Here is an 18,590-nt window from a genome sequence, read left to right as displayed (position 1 = left end):
TTGAGTGGTCGTTTTTACTTTGCGTCATTGTGAAGGGATTTTGCAAGAAAAAGGACGGATCATCTGTCCTTAAATTACAATTCTCCACTGGTTCCATTATTTACATGACTTGTGTGGCCTCGTCGGAGAGCCATAACATAAGTTTAGCCACAATCCCATCAGCCTCAGCTTTAATTTGTATTTAGTGCTAGTAAGCACATTTGACCATGCCAATACACAACTGTATGTCCCAATGTCTATTTTTTCATATTTCATCCTGTTAACAATCAATTACTTATAGTAATATTTAACAGATTACCTGAAATAGTTGTCAGTGGCAGCCCTTTTGTTTTAGGAGACTCCTCTGGCGATAAGCGGTTCTGCAGATGTGTTTTTGGTTCTTACTCCAAAAGTTTATCGTATATGAATTTTCCCTAAAATGTCGCCAGACACCAATTACTTTTACACGAGAACTAAGTTAAAGCAAAGTGTATACCTCAATTATTTGAGGTCAGTTTGGCGACTAAACACTCCATACATCATGGAGTTGCCGCAGGGAAAAAGTCAGATCTCGCCCTCTGCTGTCGGCTGCCATCAGCAGTCTGCCCGCTGTTATCAGGAACATATCTGCAAACGCTCTCTGGGGTCGTTTTAGATTTGAAACTGAAATGATGGATGTCAGGATATAGTTCTTTTAACACAACCCTCACCCTCAATTTCAATACTTATCCACATGTATTCCGTTTTTCCTTTTGTTTTCGAATACAAATCTCGTCCACACAAGAACAGTTTAAGAAAAATAATCTCCGTCCTGATTTAACGCAATTGAAGTGCTTTCAAGGACACACACACACACACACACACACACACACACACACACACACACACACACACACACACACACACACACACACACACACCGGTGACCTTGGCAGCAGGGTCGTGGGAGAGTTCGATGCTGTCACGATCTGTCTGTATTGTATTTTGTCTTGTCTTTTTCTGTCTCTTGTTTCATGTTTTATTTTGAAAGGTCTTCACCTCCTGTCTTGCCTGTTTCTGTCTGCGTTGTGTCTTGTTTAAATCTGTCTGTGGTTCCCTGTCGTTAGTTTCCCTGGTGTGTCTAATTGACCCGATTGTGTTCACCTGGTGTCCCTGTGTTTTCTCCTCCCTCCTCACCTGTGTCTTGTTTGTGTGATTAGTCTTGTGTGTATTTAAGTTCTGGTTTTTCTGTCTGTCTTTGTCGGTTCGTCTTGTGTCATGACTAGTTCGTCGGTGAGTGTTCTGTTTTGTCTTTGTTTATATCCCTAGCCTTGAAATAAAGGAGTTTTTTCAGTTTATATCTGCATCTGCATATCCTGCTTCCAACATACATCGTAACAGATGCATTAGGCGACCTCTGCTGCTCATATTGTGGTAACTGTACATGTCCTGTTAGCTAAATGATTGTGCCTGTCAGCTGTTCACGGTTGTATTATTGCCTGAGTCATTCGGGATTCCTGACAAAAGAGATAGGGTTCAAGGCTTTTATTTTTCATATGTACATAGCTACAGTGTAGTTATGTCGATGAAAATCTTAGGTCACAGGCTCTACCAACAGTGCAACACAATAAAACAGAAAAAGTAGTGCAAGTAAGACAACAAAAATAAATAGGGAAATAGTGCAATAAGAGTCTATATACAAGTGATTGGAATATGATATATTGGATAAATAATGTATAAGTTGCAGCCAGATGAATGTTATGGATTTTCTTTCAACAGTTCAGGTGTTTAACAGTCTTATGGTCTGTGGGATGAAACTGTCCCTGAGTCTGGTGGTTTTAGTCCGGATGCTGCGGTACCGCCTGCCAGACATCAGCAGACAGAACAGTTTGTGGCTGTGGTGGGGGTGTTCTATAACCCTGAGCCGCTGGGAGTAAAGATCCTCCATGGATGGCAGCTCAGTCCTGGCGATGTGCTGTGTGGTTTTCACCACCCTCTGTAGAGTCTTACGGTTGAGGGCGGTACAACTGCCGTACCAGGCCGTGATGCAGCCAGTCAGGATACTCTCTATGGTGCACCTGTATAAGTTGCAGAGTATCCTGGAGTCCATGTTGAACCTCGTCAGCCTGCGGAGGAAGAAGAGCCGCTGTTTTGGTGATGGTGTTCGTGTGATGATTCCATGTTAGGTCCACAGTGATGTGGACACCGAGGAACCTGAAGCTGCTTACTCTCTCTAACGTAGTCCCATTAGGCGCTTTCACACCGGAGTACTTTTCCCAGGAATAGTTCCGATAGTTCCTGGGATTTTGCGTTCACACCAAAAAGATCTGGAACTAGAACTTTTTTTTGCCAACATTTTCACCCCTTTTTAGTCCCTGCTAGAGAGCAGGGACTTTCCTGGGGAGAAAAAGGTTCCAATTTCTGATTGGCTGGGCGAATTGCAAACCACGCCCCGTAAAACTCTTAACATCTTTTGTTAAGCCGCCATTTTATTTGCTCGCATTAGCATTAGCCCAGCGCACCAATGGGGAGAGACTAACTTATGGCAACACAAAAGAACACATGGGCGTGGTGGAGTGATGAGGAGGTGTCGGCGCTTCTTCGAAAGCCAGTCCCCAACTCCGGGGACTTCTGGTGGCAGTATACGCCGTGAAGTTGTTTGTGGCCCGCCAGTAAACCCAAAGCAGAAGAAGAAGTGACGTCCGCGGCTCCCTCAGGGACTGATTCCGGTGTGAACGCGATTTACTAGATAGATTGACTACTCGATCACCATCCCTACCCGATCCGCATTGTGCATGTGCGAGATGGTCCGTCATATTGGACAACTCCATACGGAAAACCGATTAGGACAGATTTTGTATCAAAGGGGGATGTATCATTTTGGAGATAAACTCAGCTTTATGTTTCTGCACTTCATTTCGTAATGCATCATCGGTTTGTTGTTGAACTTGATTGTGTGAAGTGACTGTAATATTTGGTTTGTACAAACATAAAAAGTTAATTAAAAAAACCTGGAAAGTAAATAATTCACTCCATTGTTTGTTGTCTTTTGATGATTTGTGAAGAAATAAGCCTTAAAATCGTATTTGGTGTTTCATAATGATACATTTTGCATAAGAAAAAAAGAACCCCGATACATCAAGTTTGCATCCGTTATGACAATCTGAATTCTGGCAGTGTGGGATCTTGTATAAGTAGAAGGTCTCTTTAGTGGGAACAAACGGTTGATGTGATTGGCTGACATTTTCTTTCTAGATCTGGGTATAATAAGGGACCAATATGTTTAGTGGAGAAGCTTGGTACTGAATTATTTTGGTCAATACCTTACTGACACCAAAAACAGATACCCAGCCCCAACTGATGGTTACGTATTGTAACCCTAGTCTACACAGACGGAGCGCTCTACTGGACTCTTTGGGTAATACCCAGGGTTGGGAAAGTTACTTTAATTGATAATTACCTGTCTAAAAAAAGTAATCAGTAATGTAATCGAATTACCACAATATTAAAGTAATGTATCCTGATTACCTCCTATTACCTCAATGTCAAATATGAAAATAAAGACAATAGAAAATATACATCAATAAGATTGCTTCTACTAATTGTATTCTGATGACAAAAATGAGAAGACAACACAACAATGTACCATTAGAAAAGAAGAGTTCTCTATCAGAAATGTGACTTCTTCTCAGTGTTTTTTTTATATATTCTTGTGGATCTCAATGTCATCTTTGTGCTCAAAATGTTTTTAAACTTCACCCCAAATCGTCCATCTGCAGACTTGTATGATCTAATGATAGTAGCTGTAGTCTCAATATCAGACACTTAGCCGTAGTCATCACTTAAACAAACTTTTCACATATTTAAGTCTAATGTAATTGAATCGAAGTATACAGACAAAAGCCTGGCTAGCCACGCAGCAGGCATGCATGTAGGCGTTTGCTGTGTATTGAGCAGCTGGTGTCTTTAGGTTATAATCCTGACATGTAATCCATCTTTCAGTGTGCTTAACCTTAGCTGTAACCCAAAGGAAGACAAATCTAAAGACGACTGTAACCACTCAGACATTATCATTATCCCGACATATTCTCCATCTGCTACTCAAAGCTGCTTCCATTTAGCTGAGGAAGCACCGCGTTAGTTTGGATTTCATCACTTTTCATTTATACTTAGTGTCATTGTAAAAACTGACATGATTATTACCCCAATTTGTCCATTCAAATGTAAAACCACATAGCATCAGTATTTGTGTGTGTGTGTGTGTGGCTAACTGTACTCTGGCATTATGGCTGTAATAACATAATCCCAGAGATTTGGCTTGACAGCAAGACAGTATGCTGCCGATTTCAACTGACCGTTGGGTATTATCGTCACCACCACTTTACAGACGGTTAGACATGTGCTAGTATTTCTGCCTCTAGTCTGAACCTGCGGCCCGTTTAGTGGCAGGTTAAAGAAGAGTGAAGTGAAGCGTGTTTAGGAATTAGGACAAGGAGGCATTATAGTTAATGTCCATTTAACCTTTTATTATATACATATTAATTAAAGGTCACCTATTATGCAAAATCCACTTTTTCAAGTCTTTTATACATAAATATGTGTCCCTTCTCTGTTAAGAGATTCGGAAAGTTTCAGGAAATAAGATTCTTTCTCTTTTTGTCCAGATCCTTTTATATAAAAACCTGTCTGAAAATGAGCTTTGGCCACTGTGTGATGTCACAATGCTTTTTTGTGGTTGTGCAACCATTAACCAATAACCGCCCACCTTATCACCTGAATCTCCTCCAACGGCACCATTGTGTTATTTTAAACCAATCATCTTGCAGACGGGTTGTGTCCACTCATTTGCATTTAAAGTTAGAGACACAGAATCAGCACTTTTGGAACTGGGCTGTAACATAGGGGTATGAGGCATTCTACGGTGCATGATGTGTGTGGTATTTCCAGCCAACCACCTCAGAGACATGATTTGTATATATCTGAGACCAATAATATAGTGTTGAAAAAAGAGTATAATAGGAAACCTTTAAGTTAATTTGTATTTTATTTCACTAATCCTAAACTTTACGGTGAGAAAATGAATAACAGTGAATTCACGCAGAGGCCCAGCAGGCCCGTTAGTAATCTAACCATGGATTTATGTTTTTAATGAATGAATTTGCTTTTAATACTGAATATTACATCGAAAGAATGACAGTAAATGATATATTGTACTTATATATACGACAATAAACACTATCAACATGACAACATCTTAAATATTTATAAGAGTGGCTTGGTTCAGTGTTATTTTATTGAAATAAGATTATTACAAGAACATGAGTGCCATCTCTTTTCCCCTCTACATGTGTTACTGTTTTGCACGTGAAATAAGCTAATAACTACCATTAGTTACTATATATAAAAAAGTATGTTATCAACAAAAGAGTTACAGCACCACCTTTATCATTTGCAACGTTTAAGTAACATTAATGTATCAATAATTATGATCCAATATAGCAATATATATCATTTTGAAATGTAAATGCGGAACTTTTAGTTGTGCATTTACACAGTATTTCATCGTTAGCTGCAAACGCCAAACTAAACTTTAAATAAATTCCCATTCGAAAAGTACTGTTGTACAACAAGGTTAACTGACATGAGCTAAGATGAATAAAATTACGCTTTATCCTAAAACTAGACCACTAATTACTCCCCGTCCTGACGTGATCACATTGTGATTAAACGGTAACATGACACGTCTCTCAGCTTCCTTTGTTCATTTTAAAGTTGTGTCAGCAGCTCACATTCAGATCTGCTTACACTGAGCCGGCTGCTTCAGTGTTTGGAGCAGTGTCGAGTTGAAGCCCAAGATACAGAAATGATGCAGTGCGTTAGAGCTCCGGACAGACTTGGCTACACATTGTTCTGGCTCTTCAACACCTTCCAGAAGAGATAGAACAAACCCACACAGGACATTAAGCCTCTTTCTGACAAATAATCAAATCTAGAAACTGAGAGGGTGAGGAGAAAACGGTCTTTTTTTAGATGGTAAATGGAATCAGATAAAGCTAAGCATTTTCTGGAAACAAACAGTTTTTTCCCCACTATGTCAATAGAAAATAACACTTATTACAACTACTGATTTTGCTTTCTTCATGTGTGTGCAGAGAATGTTTTCCCAATTTATATTGAACCTTACTTTTAGATGAACTTGAGACTTTAATTTAAAGTGCAAAGATTTCCAATTCCTCTAATGTAAAACAGAGAAGGAAAATCCTGCTAGGAAATGGCCATTATCATATTTATGTTTATGTTAGTCATTCATTGGATCACAGGGGGCTTGACAGAATTTACTCCAGGTGTAACTAATGTCTTTAAATGTTGATTATATTTCACATAATTAATCCAAATCTGCAAATTAACTCAAGGTACGAAATTAATGTAGTGGAGTTAAAGTACACGATTTACCTCTGAATGTAGTGAAGTAAAAGTACAAAGTAGCACAACATTGAAATGCCCAAGTAAAGTACAAGCACCTCAAAAGTGTACTTAAGTAAAGTACTCGAGTAAATCTAATTAGTCCCTTCACACCACTGGGCATCGGCTGGCATATGCACGCCCCCGCCAGTGTGAATGAAACACCGTGGTCAGATAATACATACAGATCGACTTTAATACAAATAAATCTTGTATTATTCCACCCATTACGTAAAAGGATGAGATTATCGATACACAGATTAATGATCATCCAATGGGGTTCCAGCCTTTAGCCCCGCCCCTCCCTGAACCCTCCACCCCGTCTGTCTGCATGCAACACTCCAATCCTCCAGATAAAAATAGAAAACCCCACAATGAATTGCAGTTTAGTTGTTAGATTTTAGTCTTTATTGTACTATTTTTTTTCTTGACAATTTGCTAGCGGACATGTGAAAACTTGGACCAACAAAACATCATCATTATTATTATTATTATCATTTTTTTCATAATTACAGCATATCGCCAGAATGCGGTAACAGTGAGAAGATGTGTTTTTAAAAAAGAAAACAAGAAAAAAAACAAGAGAATCCAAACCGAACAGGAAAAAAGAAAACATTTTGACTTTAATATTTGATGCCGTTTCTTTTCTTTTTTTTAATTCATGTACACAATAAAACAGTCTAAAACATTAAACACACAGAGCTGAAGACATTGCAGTGATGGCTGGGATGTGGCAGTCCTCAGGGCAGTTTATATACTGGAGCAACATGGTCCTGCTGTACTGTCAAACTACTGGGGGCGGAGGGGGGTTGAGAGGGACTATAAACCAAAACGGCCGTCAATATAAAACTACCAGTCTTTTTTTTCTTCTTTTTTTTTTTAAATCCACCAATCAGGAGTCGTTAGAGACAGAGAGCAGAGTTAAGTAGCTCGACAAGGAGACACATAGGGTGGCGGGGGAAGTAGAGGGTGGAATGTCTAGATTTTTCATTTTTTACATTTCTGTGTTTTTCTTTTCTCTCGTAGACAATATAAAATCTCACAGACAAGCAAAGAAAAAATAAAACACTGGATGTACATATTTGTATGTATGTATGCATGTATCGGACGGAGGGGTTGTAAGGATGGAGGGATGGGTGGGGCTTGAATTATTGCTTTCTGAGTAGTTATTATTTTTCACTGCTCATCTACATGGATTGCATCTTTCTCATTCTCTCAATCTCTCTCTCTTTCTCACAATGGTGTTTTCTGTTTTGTTAACACGTGATTACTCTTTTTATTCGGGAGGAAGGCGGAGAGGGATGAAGGGAGAGAGGAGGGGGAGGGGGGAGAGGACGGGGGAGGGGTAAAGTGGGGGGCGGGGCTCAGAGCTCCTCGCTCAGCGAATCCCGGGCAGTTCTAATCCTCTTTGTGTGGCCTCACACGTTTCCCGCCTTTTTGTCTGGTAAATGATAACAGAAGAGATTGAACATTTTTATTAAAAAATAGGTCTTGGAAAAGGGATAATAATAATAGTAATAATAATAAACAGTCATTAAAAAAGGGTTATGTGTGTTTAGTGGTTTAGTACAGATGTCTCTCTAGTGTTGGGTTAGTTTAAGTTATTTCGTGTTAAGGACATACACAAAGCAAACAACAACAGAACAGGTTTTTAAGAAAAATATTGTACATTATAAAGGATGATCAGCATAATCACATGGTGAGGAAGATGTAGAGTCCGCCTGCCTGTCTCTCACTGCCCTCGTTTGTCCTGCTGTCTGTATTTGTGCCTTGTTTTGTAATGCCCTTGTTTTTGTCTTGTATTCTTGGACTGTACTTTGTGCTCAGAGCTCACAGACACTTGACTTTAAGAAGGGTTTTATATATCTAAAATGAAATACCCTGACAATCCACTGAATAGTCATCTGTCTTTCTGTTTACTTCCCCCGAGAGAGAGAGAGACAACGGAGAGAGAGAAGGCTAGCTAATCTGACTCATTGAAGAGGCTCCGTGACACTTTGATTTTGCCCTCTAATCCTTTGATGGACTAAACTCTATTGATGTCTGCTAAACCAGATTTTCTCTTCCAAAGCAAACAGTAAGCTAACTATCTAAGCTACGGCGAGTTATAGCGAGCAATCAGCTGAAGAACTGAACGTCTGACATGTGTTAGTGCTAGTGAAATGGAGATTTCTGACTCTAATAATATAAAAAGAGAAATCTGCTGTAAGATTCTAAATATTTTTGCAAAATCTTTGGATATAATTGTTAAACTTCCCCAATTATTCACAAATAATTATTTTACAAGTTTTCTGGAATGTTAAAGTATGTAAATGTATTATCTAATCTTAACTTTTGGCGAATTTAGAAGAAATCGATTGAGGTAAATGGACAGTAGGTATATGTGTATTTAGGTTTTGTTTTTTTCACAAGTCTAAAGGAAGACATGTTATGGAAGCCCCGACACTCAAAGTTGAATAGTTCATGAAGAACAATGTTTTCTCTTGTCCCAGTGTCTCGTCTTACTGACAGATATACTGAGCATACTGCGTACTACAGTTTCTTTTGAAACATAAGCACATGCTCAGTTTGAACATTAAAGGTGGGGTAGGTACGTTTGAGAAACCGGCTCGAGATCGCTAGAATTTGAAAATACACAACCGGAGAAAATCTGCCACTTCCTTATAGAGCCCCTCCTCCAACACACACGAACATGCACATGACCAATGAGGGCACGAGATAAGTTTGTGCCCCGATGGAAGGCTGACAGGCAGGTAGGCAATCCAATCCGTTTAGCCGGGCCGGCTAAATGTTAAGAGCATTCCATGGAATATAACAAAAAGTGTATCTCGAGCCGGTTTCTGAAACTTACCTACCCCACCTTTAAGTCAAATCGTCAATATTTTCAAGATAAAATATTCCTGAGATAATAATAATTTGGTATCACTTGGCTCATTTAGCATTCCCATAAAAGAGGACAGAAGAAAGAAAGACAGGACACCTGCTCAGCACAATTAAACGTGAAGTCTCTTATTGTAAAACAACAACAGTTTGCTGTGGGCTGACTTTTAGTGTTGGCTGGAAGACTTTGATTGCATAGAGAAGAGAATCAAAACTGTATTGAAGTTACTTCAGTAAAAAAGCTGTTACCGGTCTGTGGAGGGCTTGGCACAGTTTCAGGTCTCAGTAAGCCAATAGGCGTTAAACAGAGTTTAATTTAAGAAAAAGAGCTTCAAAGAGGCTCCTGGTTAATCGCACGGCAACAGCAGGAGCCGCGGCTCTCGCTGCAAACATCTGTTGGCCTGCATGGGATCAAAGCGAGGCGGTTGCCGGACATCGAGCCTCACGCTGCACTTGAATGGAGAGGAAGGCTGGATTTGCTAAATAATAGAGGAGGGAAAAAATCGCCTTCTGGTTCACAGACTCTTCCCCTCCTCATGCTCAGCGTCCAGCAGCTTTGAGCTTCGGCTCCCAGGTGGGAACTTGTAAAACGGTACAAACAAGAAGTGAAGCTTTGCTGGAAATAGCTCAGAGAGAAAAAAAACGCCTCTAGATAAATTAAAAAAAAGCTGGAAAGTACCGGAGTTGTAATATGTCATCTCCATCATTGTATTTCCTCTCATTCAATTTGCTAAATCAATTTATGTCTGCAGGTTATGATAAATTGCAGCAAATAAAAGCTAAGAATCATATAATGAAGGCTAAATCTGCTCTTAGAGGATTGTTTTATGGGAGCTGTATAGCTCTACCATGTAGCAGTTAATGTGATATTTATATTCTTATTTAAGTTCATAAACAGTCGGCTTCCAACCATGTAGCTGCCTTGGGAATCTACGCTCACCACCTGAGTCCTGTTATAATTTAGTTGTTTGGCTGTTCATGGACTTGATGTTATAATGAAATTAGCAGGACTAAACGAAAGACTAGATTCTCTCTCTCCATCTCTCTTTCTTCTGTTGAAAACTCGCTGGATATTCACAGGTTACCAAACACGTATTTAAAAGCCATACTACGAGTATTTTAAAGGGATTTAAGGAAGAGCTAGTTTTTCAGCATGCATTCACAGAGGAAACGTTGACATGCCTATGTACATGAGGTTTGGCAGTGGCTTTATTTGTGTATGTGCAACCCAGCTGGAGTCAGGATGTGTTTAGCCTAGCTTAGCACAATGAGATTCAGCTAGCCTGGCTCTGTCTTAAGCTTCAAAGAAAATACACTTACCAACATCTCTAGGGCTGATCAAATGCGTTTCAGCAGCCATAAAGGCTATTCTAATGTTCATACTGGGTAGTTGATTTGGCAAAAAAAAAAAATTCCAGTGATTTGCAGACATTTCTTTGCCATGGTAAATCAATGTTAATAAGTATTTTTGGGCCCAATGACTCACAAGGAAGTTCTCGAACCACTGTTTGGCCACTATAAGAATTAGCTTCAAGGCCCAGTGCACTTCCTGGGGACCTTGGAAAATGCCCATCCCCTTTGTTTATGCCATTGTCCAATCGGAGGAATTAAGAGGAGGGGCTTCTGTGGTGTATGTTGCTTGATATGCTATATGACTTCATCACCAGTAGGTACTAAACAGCTTTTAGTACTTTTAATCAGTGTAGAGTTCATGGTTTGCAATCATTCTAAAACTGCTCTGTCTGATCCGGGTGTCTTCAACAATTAAAAAAGTCACATACTTTAAGTCGGCAAATCACTTTTGTCTGATCTAGGCCTAAGCACTAGCAATCTGTCAGGTGGTCTGTTTATTTGTTTTGTGTATAGGTACAGTGTTACTTGCAGTAAATTGCATTGTAATATTGGCATTCTGTTTTGTGATGGGGCAAGTGTTTTTAAAATACATCTAAAATCTTTGTCTATGTCTATGCTGTTATTATTTTTACATGCTGTAACTAAGACAATATAGGAGTAAAAGCTAGCTTACTTCAACATACATGAGTGCCCCCAAGTATTATTTATCATGTAAGTGGTTCTTGGCTTAAACCAATTGAGAACCTCTGCCACATGCTCACTTAGAGTTGGGAGTCTGGACAGAGCCAAGACGGCTGATTCCACCTGTTCCTGTTCTCATGCTAAGCTAGGCTAACCACTTGTTGAGTCCAGCTCTTTGCTTAACACATTGAACTGAGATTGATATCAAACAGCAACTACTTTTTTGAAACATTAATTTTCATACAGGAATTTGTGATATCCTATGCTAATATGTGTAACTTTACATTTGGCACATTTAAGTGTATTTCATGCAAGTATTAACTCACACCAACAGTGCGCTTTCACATACATGTGTACCTATACATAGATGTGCGTTTGTGTCACCCTGTGCTTTCTTAGTATCGAATGTCAGCCTCATAACACCCATTCAGACCGTTGTCAACGCACAGCTCCCTTTCTAATTGGTCAGTTGCTGCTGACATCACGTTCTGAACAATGGCCACCGCTGCATCTCGAAGATCCCTCTTCGTCATTTCCTCCTCTTCCTCCTCATCCTGCCCTTCCCTCTCTCCCTGCTCACATGACTTTGCCCCATCTCCGTTGTGTGGAGACTCTGCCTCCCCTCCCTCCCTCAGCTCCTCCTCCTCCTCCTCCTCTTCCTCCTCCTCTATGCTAACGGCTAGTGCTAGCTCAGGCTCTTGACAGCTGCTGGCTTTTGTTTGTTTACTGCTATCGTTTGTTAGTACTGGTACTTTTTGTTGTTGTCTGTTGTTAGTATCTCCTTCTTTGCTGCTGTTTTGTGGCTCATCAGATTCCCGGTCGGCGTGCTCTAACTCACCGCTGTTCACAGCCGCCGTGGTGTTGATGATCTTGGCGTTGGCCTCCTCTTTCACTCCTCCTGCATCCTTGCTCTTCTTCACAGGGCTGCTTGCCGTTGTTTTCTCCTCTTCCTGGTGATTGTGTGTGGCATCATCCTCCCCGTTGGAGCAGCCGTTCTCCCCGTTGGTAACCGGAGCTGGAGTTGGCGTCTTCTCCTCCACCTTTGCTTCTTCCTCTCCATTCTCGGTAACGGGCATCTTCTCCTCTGCAGGTGTCTTCTCAGACTCCACTGCATTTTTTTCATTGGTCTCCCCTGCAGCAACTTCACCATCAGCAGCTGCTTCTGGCGCCACTTCTCCTCCCTCTCCTCCCTCCGCGGCCTCCTCCTCCTCCTCCTCCTCCTTGGTGGCTTCACCCATGTCCACACTCGTGGACTTGCCCTTTCGCAAGATGAAGTTCTTCAGGGAGACTGCTCGGCCGTAATGCGTGCGCTTGGCCTTGGCTGTCTTGCCGTCTTTGCCCTCCTCTGCTGCTCCGTCCTCACCTGCAGGGAGGAAGACAATCAAGGTTAAAACTTGTTTATACGATATTTATCGACTTCCTCTGAACAATAAACCTTTTAAGAGGAACTGCACTTCCTCCTGCAAATTGATTGAACACAAAAGAATAAAATAACAATTTGATTAGGTGAGTTTATAGTTCCAACTATATTTAGGTAGCTATTTAGTTACGTTGGCAGTAATGAAGATGGTTTGCATCTGATAAATGTGGGTCCAATTTTTACTCTCCTCAGCCCAATTTAAGTCCCTATGTAGCAACCCTTTAGTAAATGATCTTGCTCTATAGCTGCTAGAGGCTCCACTTTTTTTCCAATACTAATTCCAATGCAACATCTAATTTAAAGCAATGTATTTGCTTCACATTTTTTTAATGGAAGTCCGTTTAAACCAATATCCTCCAAAATGTGAATCATCTAAAACCAAAATACAGCTCAGTGTTCTATATTGTTGTACCATTTTCTCCATTCAGCAAGAAAGCAAAGAGTAAGCTAAATGTAGTCTTTTCCGTTGACTGGAGCTACATATGGCGCGTTTCCACTGCAGCGCGGAGCTCGCTTTAAGCGTGCCGAGCCGTGCGGGGCCCGTTTTTGGTTGTGTTTCCACTTGGCCTAGTACCGGCTAGCGGGTCCTAATTCACAGTTTTTCTGGCCCCATAAAATCGTGGTTCTAGGGCCAGGAACAACCAGGCTGAGTCGGGCTGAGCATGCTAAACTCGAGAGAGAATCGCTGGCAAGGGGGCTACAACTACAACAAGTTGAACATATTTGACCGTGATTTAATTGTAATACACGTTTCAAAATGATGCCGAATTAACAACATACTGATACCGGTTAGTAAAAACCATGAATTAATGCTTTGACAAGTCTGCAGACAGACGGCAGGCGAAAAACCTTTTAAAATACGTGTTTTCTAAGCTAATGCTGTATATGCTCCGACCGTCCACACTCACAACAACGGCCTATACAGACATAAATAAACCAGCTTCTGTATTCGCCATGACACAGACAGTCTGTGGTTTGTACTTGTTTAACTTTTGTCTAGTTTCTGAACAGATATGAGGAGCTGTGAGCTCTGAGTGCTCACAGCTAACGGCTGTGTTGTTTTTCTGGGGTTCTCATTGAAGATGACGTCACGGCTTCGCCTACACTGCGTTACTATAGTAACTACCCCAGTTCCTAAACTGTAATGGAAATGCGCCATAAAGTGAGCCAGTCCTAACGAGGCCTAGCCATACCGAGCGAAGCCGAGCGAGGCCGTGTAGTGGAAATGACCGAGGCCAATAGTGACTTGAATTTCACACCAGATGTTGAATATTTAATTTGGGAGAATGTTCAATTACATTACCTCCCCCAGAGTTAGCGAGCCACTCAGTCCTGCCCGTACAGGGACAGATATGTGAACACGCTGTCAGCTTCATTGTTTTTTAATGGTGTTGACCAGAACAAACAGCTTACAGTTTTGGACTTTTGACCACGTAATAGGGGTGTAATGGTTCACAAACATTTTGGTTCGGTACGTACCTCGGTTTTTAGGTCACGGTTCGGTTCGGTACGTTTTCGGTACAGCAGAAAAAATTCTCATAAAACATAACATATTTTTTTTAAATTATTATTAAACTGTGAATAATGTATTCACTCAAATAAATACAAAATATAATAAAATAAACATTAAGGTGCAGCATTTCGATGAACTGAAATAATCTGTATTTGAACTGTACTGTTCTAGTACTCACAAAACATAAACTATTAGTTTTGGGTTTTTAATTATTATTCTATAACACATAGGTGTGAGCAAGCTCTCTGATTGGTCAATAGGCGTGTTTGATTCCACGATCAAACAATGGTCAAATAGAACGTGCCTTTCACAACAAGTCAGTATCCCTCCGCGTCTGAGAAAAACGGTATACCGTTGGGCCGAAAAGCAAACTGCCTGCAGTTTGCTTTTCGAACTGGAACAAGAAAGCAAATGCCCGAATCAGCAAAGGCTTTTACCACCATCCAAGGAAGTCGGTGAAGCCTGGGGATGCGGTGTGGTATAGCATGGAGCCCTTGGGGGTGAACAGCCTGGGGTCCATGATGACCCGCATTAGTGAAGAGGCTGGCACTGCTACGCGTTACACAAACCATTGCGTCAGAAGCACCTGCATACAGCGGCTGGCGGAGGCAGGGTTGGAGGCCAGAGAAATCATGTCCGTTAGCGGGCATACAAATGAGTCATCGCTTCGCAGCTACTGGGCTCCATCTCTAGACAATAGAAGGATGTGGAGCAACGCGCTTTTTGCCGGTCCGGGACACGCCATGAAACGGCCACTGGAGGAAAGCTCTTCCGATAACCTACCCGTGAACACCACAGCACCACCTGCAAAAAGAGTCTGGCATGGAGTTCATGGAAAGCTGTTTCAAAAATTGCACTTTTAATGGCAGCATGAACATCCACCTTCATTCTGAAGCCAAAATGTTAAATATGTAAATAAATAAATAAATAGCTTAATTCAAGAATTGTTGTCAATAAATTGTTTTCAATAAATTGGTTAATAATATATTATTTACTATAATTATATCAATAACTGTAAACGGGGAAGCAGGAGTGTTCGATTGATCGGCTAGCGTTACCAAGGGAACTACTTTATAGGAACTACTTTCTGACGGAGATTAACTCAAGCAGAAAGTGTAGGTTTGGGAGCAAATTAGCCCACATTATGAAATAATTTTAAGATATTGTTGATTACAATGATAGTTTGTGTTATAGAATCGCAATCATACACTTGAGGCCGTTCTTGAACGTCATTATTGGTACGACAGTACTGCGGCAGGACCGAGGCGCTTGCGCCGAGGTCCGTACGCGCCTGTACCAAAATGTTCCCAAACCGGAGACTTCAATGATGCTGGAGGATTTTCGAGCTCAACTTAATCTGCGTTCGCCATTTCGACAGTTCCTCAAATTACTGACTACATTTGAACGCATCCCTCTGACCAGCTCGTCCAATGAATTGACTTGCTCCCATTGACTTGCTCCCATTGCGTTGAACACAATGGGAGCAAATTACTCTGAATGCTGCGACGCAGCACCTGAGATTACTTCCAAGAAGTTGTTCACGTTCTCAATTTTTTACGTTTAACGTTATATTCGTTCGGTACACTTCGGTACACACGTGTACCGAACCGAAGGTACACGTACCCGTACCGAAATTATTCGGTACGGGTACGTGTACCGTTACACCCCTACCACGTAAGGATGGGTACTTGGATTGTTGGATGCCAAAATACCTATGCAGCAGTGGTTTCCAGCCTAGGCTCGGGCGCTTTCTAGTGTCACAAGATAAATCTTGAGGGGGTCTTGAGTAGACGAACGGTGTAGGAAAGAAGAACAATTAAAGCACTGCTACACTCCTCTGATCTGTGCATGTTTTGAGAAATATTGGACGCCTTAACCTTTTTGAGCTTCAAAATGATGTTCCAAAGGAATCTCTTTCACACATGGTTCCCTGTAAATTGATGGGATAACCTTCAGGCACCACTTGTGATTGCTTCTATTCACGTATGCAGACATTCTTGCTTGAAGCTGGAAATGGAGGTTACAGATGTCCTTAAATATCAATGTATTAAACATAACCCATGCAGGAAATGCTCCCGGACACTTCAGGTATAGACTGGTTGTGGGAAGGGACAATGGAGGGGATACCTCTTAGTTGAACAAACTCTAAGACATCTCAAATGTTACAAGTGGCCCTAACCAGATGCACATTTTTCGAAGGGTTCACATTATCTGCTTCCTCTCACCTGAGGCGGGGGCTGCAGCTGCCTCCTCCTCCCCACTGGGGACGCACTCCGTGTTTGCACGTTTGGACTTGGGGATGACGCGCTTCTTGAAGGAGGTCCAGATCTCGTTGGCGTGTTGCGTCACAGTCCCTCCTCCTGACGTCGCTGCCTTCTCCTCCTCGCCTCCCTCAGCCTTCTCCACCCCTTCCTCGGTCTTGGCCTCCTCTGCTCCTTCCTCCACCTTGGCCTCCTCTCCTCCCTCAGCTCCTTCGGTCGCCGCCTCCTCGTCCGTCTTGTCAGCAGAGTCTTTGTCGGAGCCTTTGGCCTTGCCGCTGATGCCGACGATAGACGGGTCCCTCTTCAGGCCCTGGAAGGTCCAGGAGCGTTTCAGCGTCCACCTCTTCTGCCCCGACTCCTTGGAGTCCAGCGTGGAGGAGTCTCCGCCTCCTTCCTCCTTCGCATCTTCCCCTCCTCCGCTCTTCTTGTGCGCCTTCTGGGCCATGAGTTTCTTGAAGGAGTGCCAGCGTTTCATGTGCTTGGTGGTTGCTGAGGAGGTCGGTGCTTTCTGCTCTCCCTCTGCGCCTCCCTCTGCGCCTCCCTCTGCGCCTCCCTCTGCTTCTCCCTCTGCTCCTCCCTCCGCTCCTCCCGCCGCTCCTCCCTCCTCTATGGTGGAATCTGTAGTGGCGTTAAGTGCTTCGGGATCTTCCATACGGTCCAGGGACTTGGATCGAACCGTCTTCTTGGGTTCCGCGCCCTCCTTCTTGTCGGTGCTGCGATGGGAGAAGATCCTGGCCACTGGCTTCCTGATCATATCCCGGACCGTGGATTTAGACTCCGCCGGTTTCTTCTCCGCTTTCTTCTCCTCCTCTTTTTCTCCATTTTCCGGAGCCTTCTCTGTTGCTGCATCTCCTTCTGCAACTCCCTCTGCTCCTCCCTCAGCCGCTGCGGCCTCCTCGCCTCCTTTCTCGCCTCCTTTCTCGCCCTCTTTCTCGCCCTCTTTCTCGCCCTCTTTCTCCCCTCCTTCAGCTGCGTTCTCCTCTCCTCCAGCGACTGTGCTTGGCTCTTTCTTCTTCCTTCCTCCCATCACCTTCCCCAAGCCGCTCTTGTTTAGGAAGGAGTCCAGGAAAGAGGTCTTGGGCTCGGCAGTTGAGGCACCTTCCGAACTCTGGGTGGGTGCCGCATCCTCACTGGCTGCTGCTTCTCCCTCCTCGGCTCCTGTCACTGCCGCTGTGTCGTTATTCACTGTTTCTTTGTTGTCGACAACCTCGCTGTTGACTGCGGTGCCATCCTTATCGACAACTTCACTGTTGACAGTCTCTGAGTTTGCATTGGCGTTGTTTGCCGGTTGCTCGGCTTCTGCCGGCTTGCTCTCTGGGGTTTTCCCGTCCTCCTGGACCACCGGCGCAGCGCTGGCCTCCGTCGCCGCCATTTCGGAAAGGGACAACAAATGATAACAAAACTAAAAGTGTGTTCCTTCCTTCCTTTCCTGGCCTTCTGCCCTCCTCTTCCTCTCTCTCTGGTGTTTCGTTCCTCCCGATGTGATGGCGCTCTCAGGTCATGAAGAGCAGGTCGGACAACAGTGTTGAGGAGGAAGGCTACTCAGCATCCTACTAGTCCTCTAAACTTCTGCAGAGAGAAACAGAAACGGGGAGAGAAAGAGGAAGAGGGAGGAGAAGAGGGGCAGAGAGAGGAAAGTCGCAGATGGTTAATAGTTGGAATCAACACTGACACTCAATTAGTCTGGTCTAGACTGTGCATTGAATGCGAAATGAAGTGTAACAAAATAAAGAATCTCATGGGAAATGCAATGCAATTATGTCTCCTAATCTGTCACACTTCCAAAATGCACACCCTGTGTGTTCGGATGTGACGCACACTCTTTTTTTTCTGATTAATGAAATGGCTGCAGGGGTTTTGGGAGATGCAAAACCTGCACCAGACAGCAGAAACAGCCCTGATCTGGTGACGGTCCCAATGTTCAAAATCGTGTTCTGTTTGTCTCATTCAGCTCAGACGCGTTATTTAGGAAACCGTTTCACTTATAAGTATTGCATAGTCATACAGTGGACTTTTTTCTGAAACAAATTTTAAATACAATATCCTGGCTGTAAGTCCCTAT

The 18,590-nt window shown here is 42.6% G+C and overlaps 1 protein-coding gene across 1 annotated transcript; it reads right to left on the bottom strand.

The window, feature by feature from the left end:
- Positions 1-6,805: 6,805 nt before the first annotated feature.
- Positions 6,806-18,093, bottom strand: LOC117457883 (high mobility group nucleosome-binding domain-containing protein 5-like). Its single transcript, XM_034098137.2, has 3 exons — positions 16,493-18,093; positions 12,173-12,697; positions 6,806-7,861 (listed from the first exon to the last, which is right to left on the bottom strand). The coding sequence occupies exons 1-3, from the start codon at positions 17,898-17,900 to the stop codon at positions 7,839-7,841; spliced, it is 1,956 nt and encodes a 651-aa protein (XP_033954028.1). The 5' UTR covers positions 17,901-18,093; the 3' UTR covers positions 6,806-7,838.
- Between the last annotated feature and the right edge of the window lie 497 nt (positions 18,094-18,590).

Source organism: Pseudochaenichthys georgianus, chromosome 13 (assembly GCF_902827115.2).
Source record: "Pseudochaenichthys georgianus chromosome 13, fPseGeo1.2, whole genome shotgun sequence".
In the NCBI taxonomy this organism is placed as follows: domain Eukaryota; kingdom Metazoa; phylum Chordata; class Actinopteri; order Perciformes; family Channichthyidae; genus Pseudochaenichthys; species Pseudochaenichthys georgianus.
This window is presented reverse-complemented; position numbering and strand designations above follow the sequence as displayed.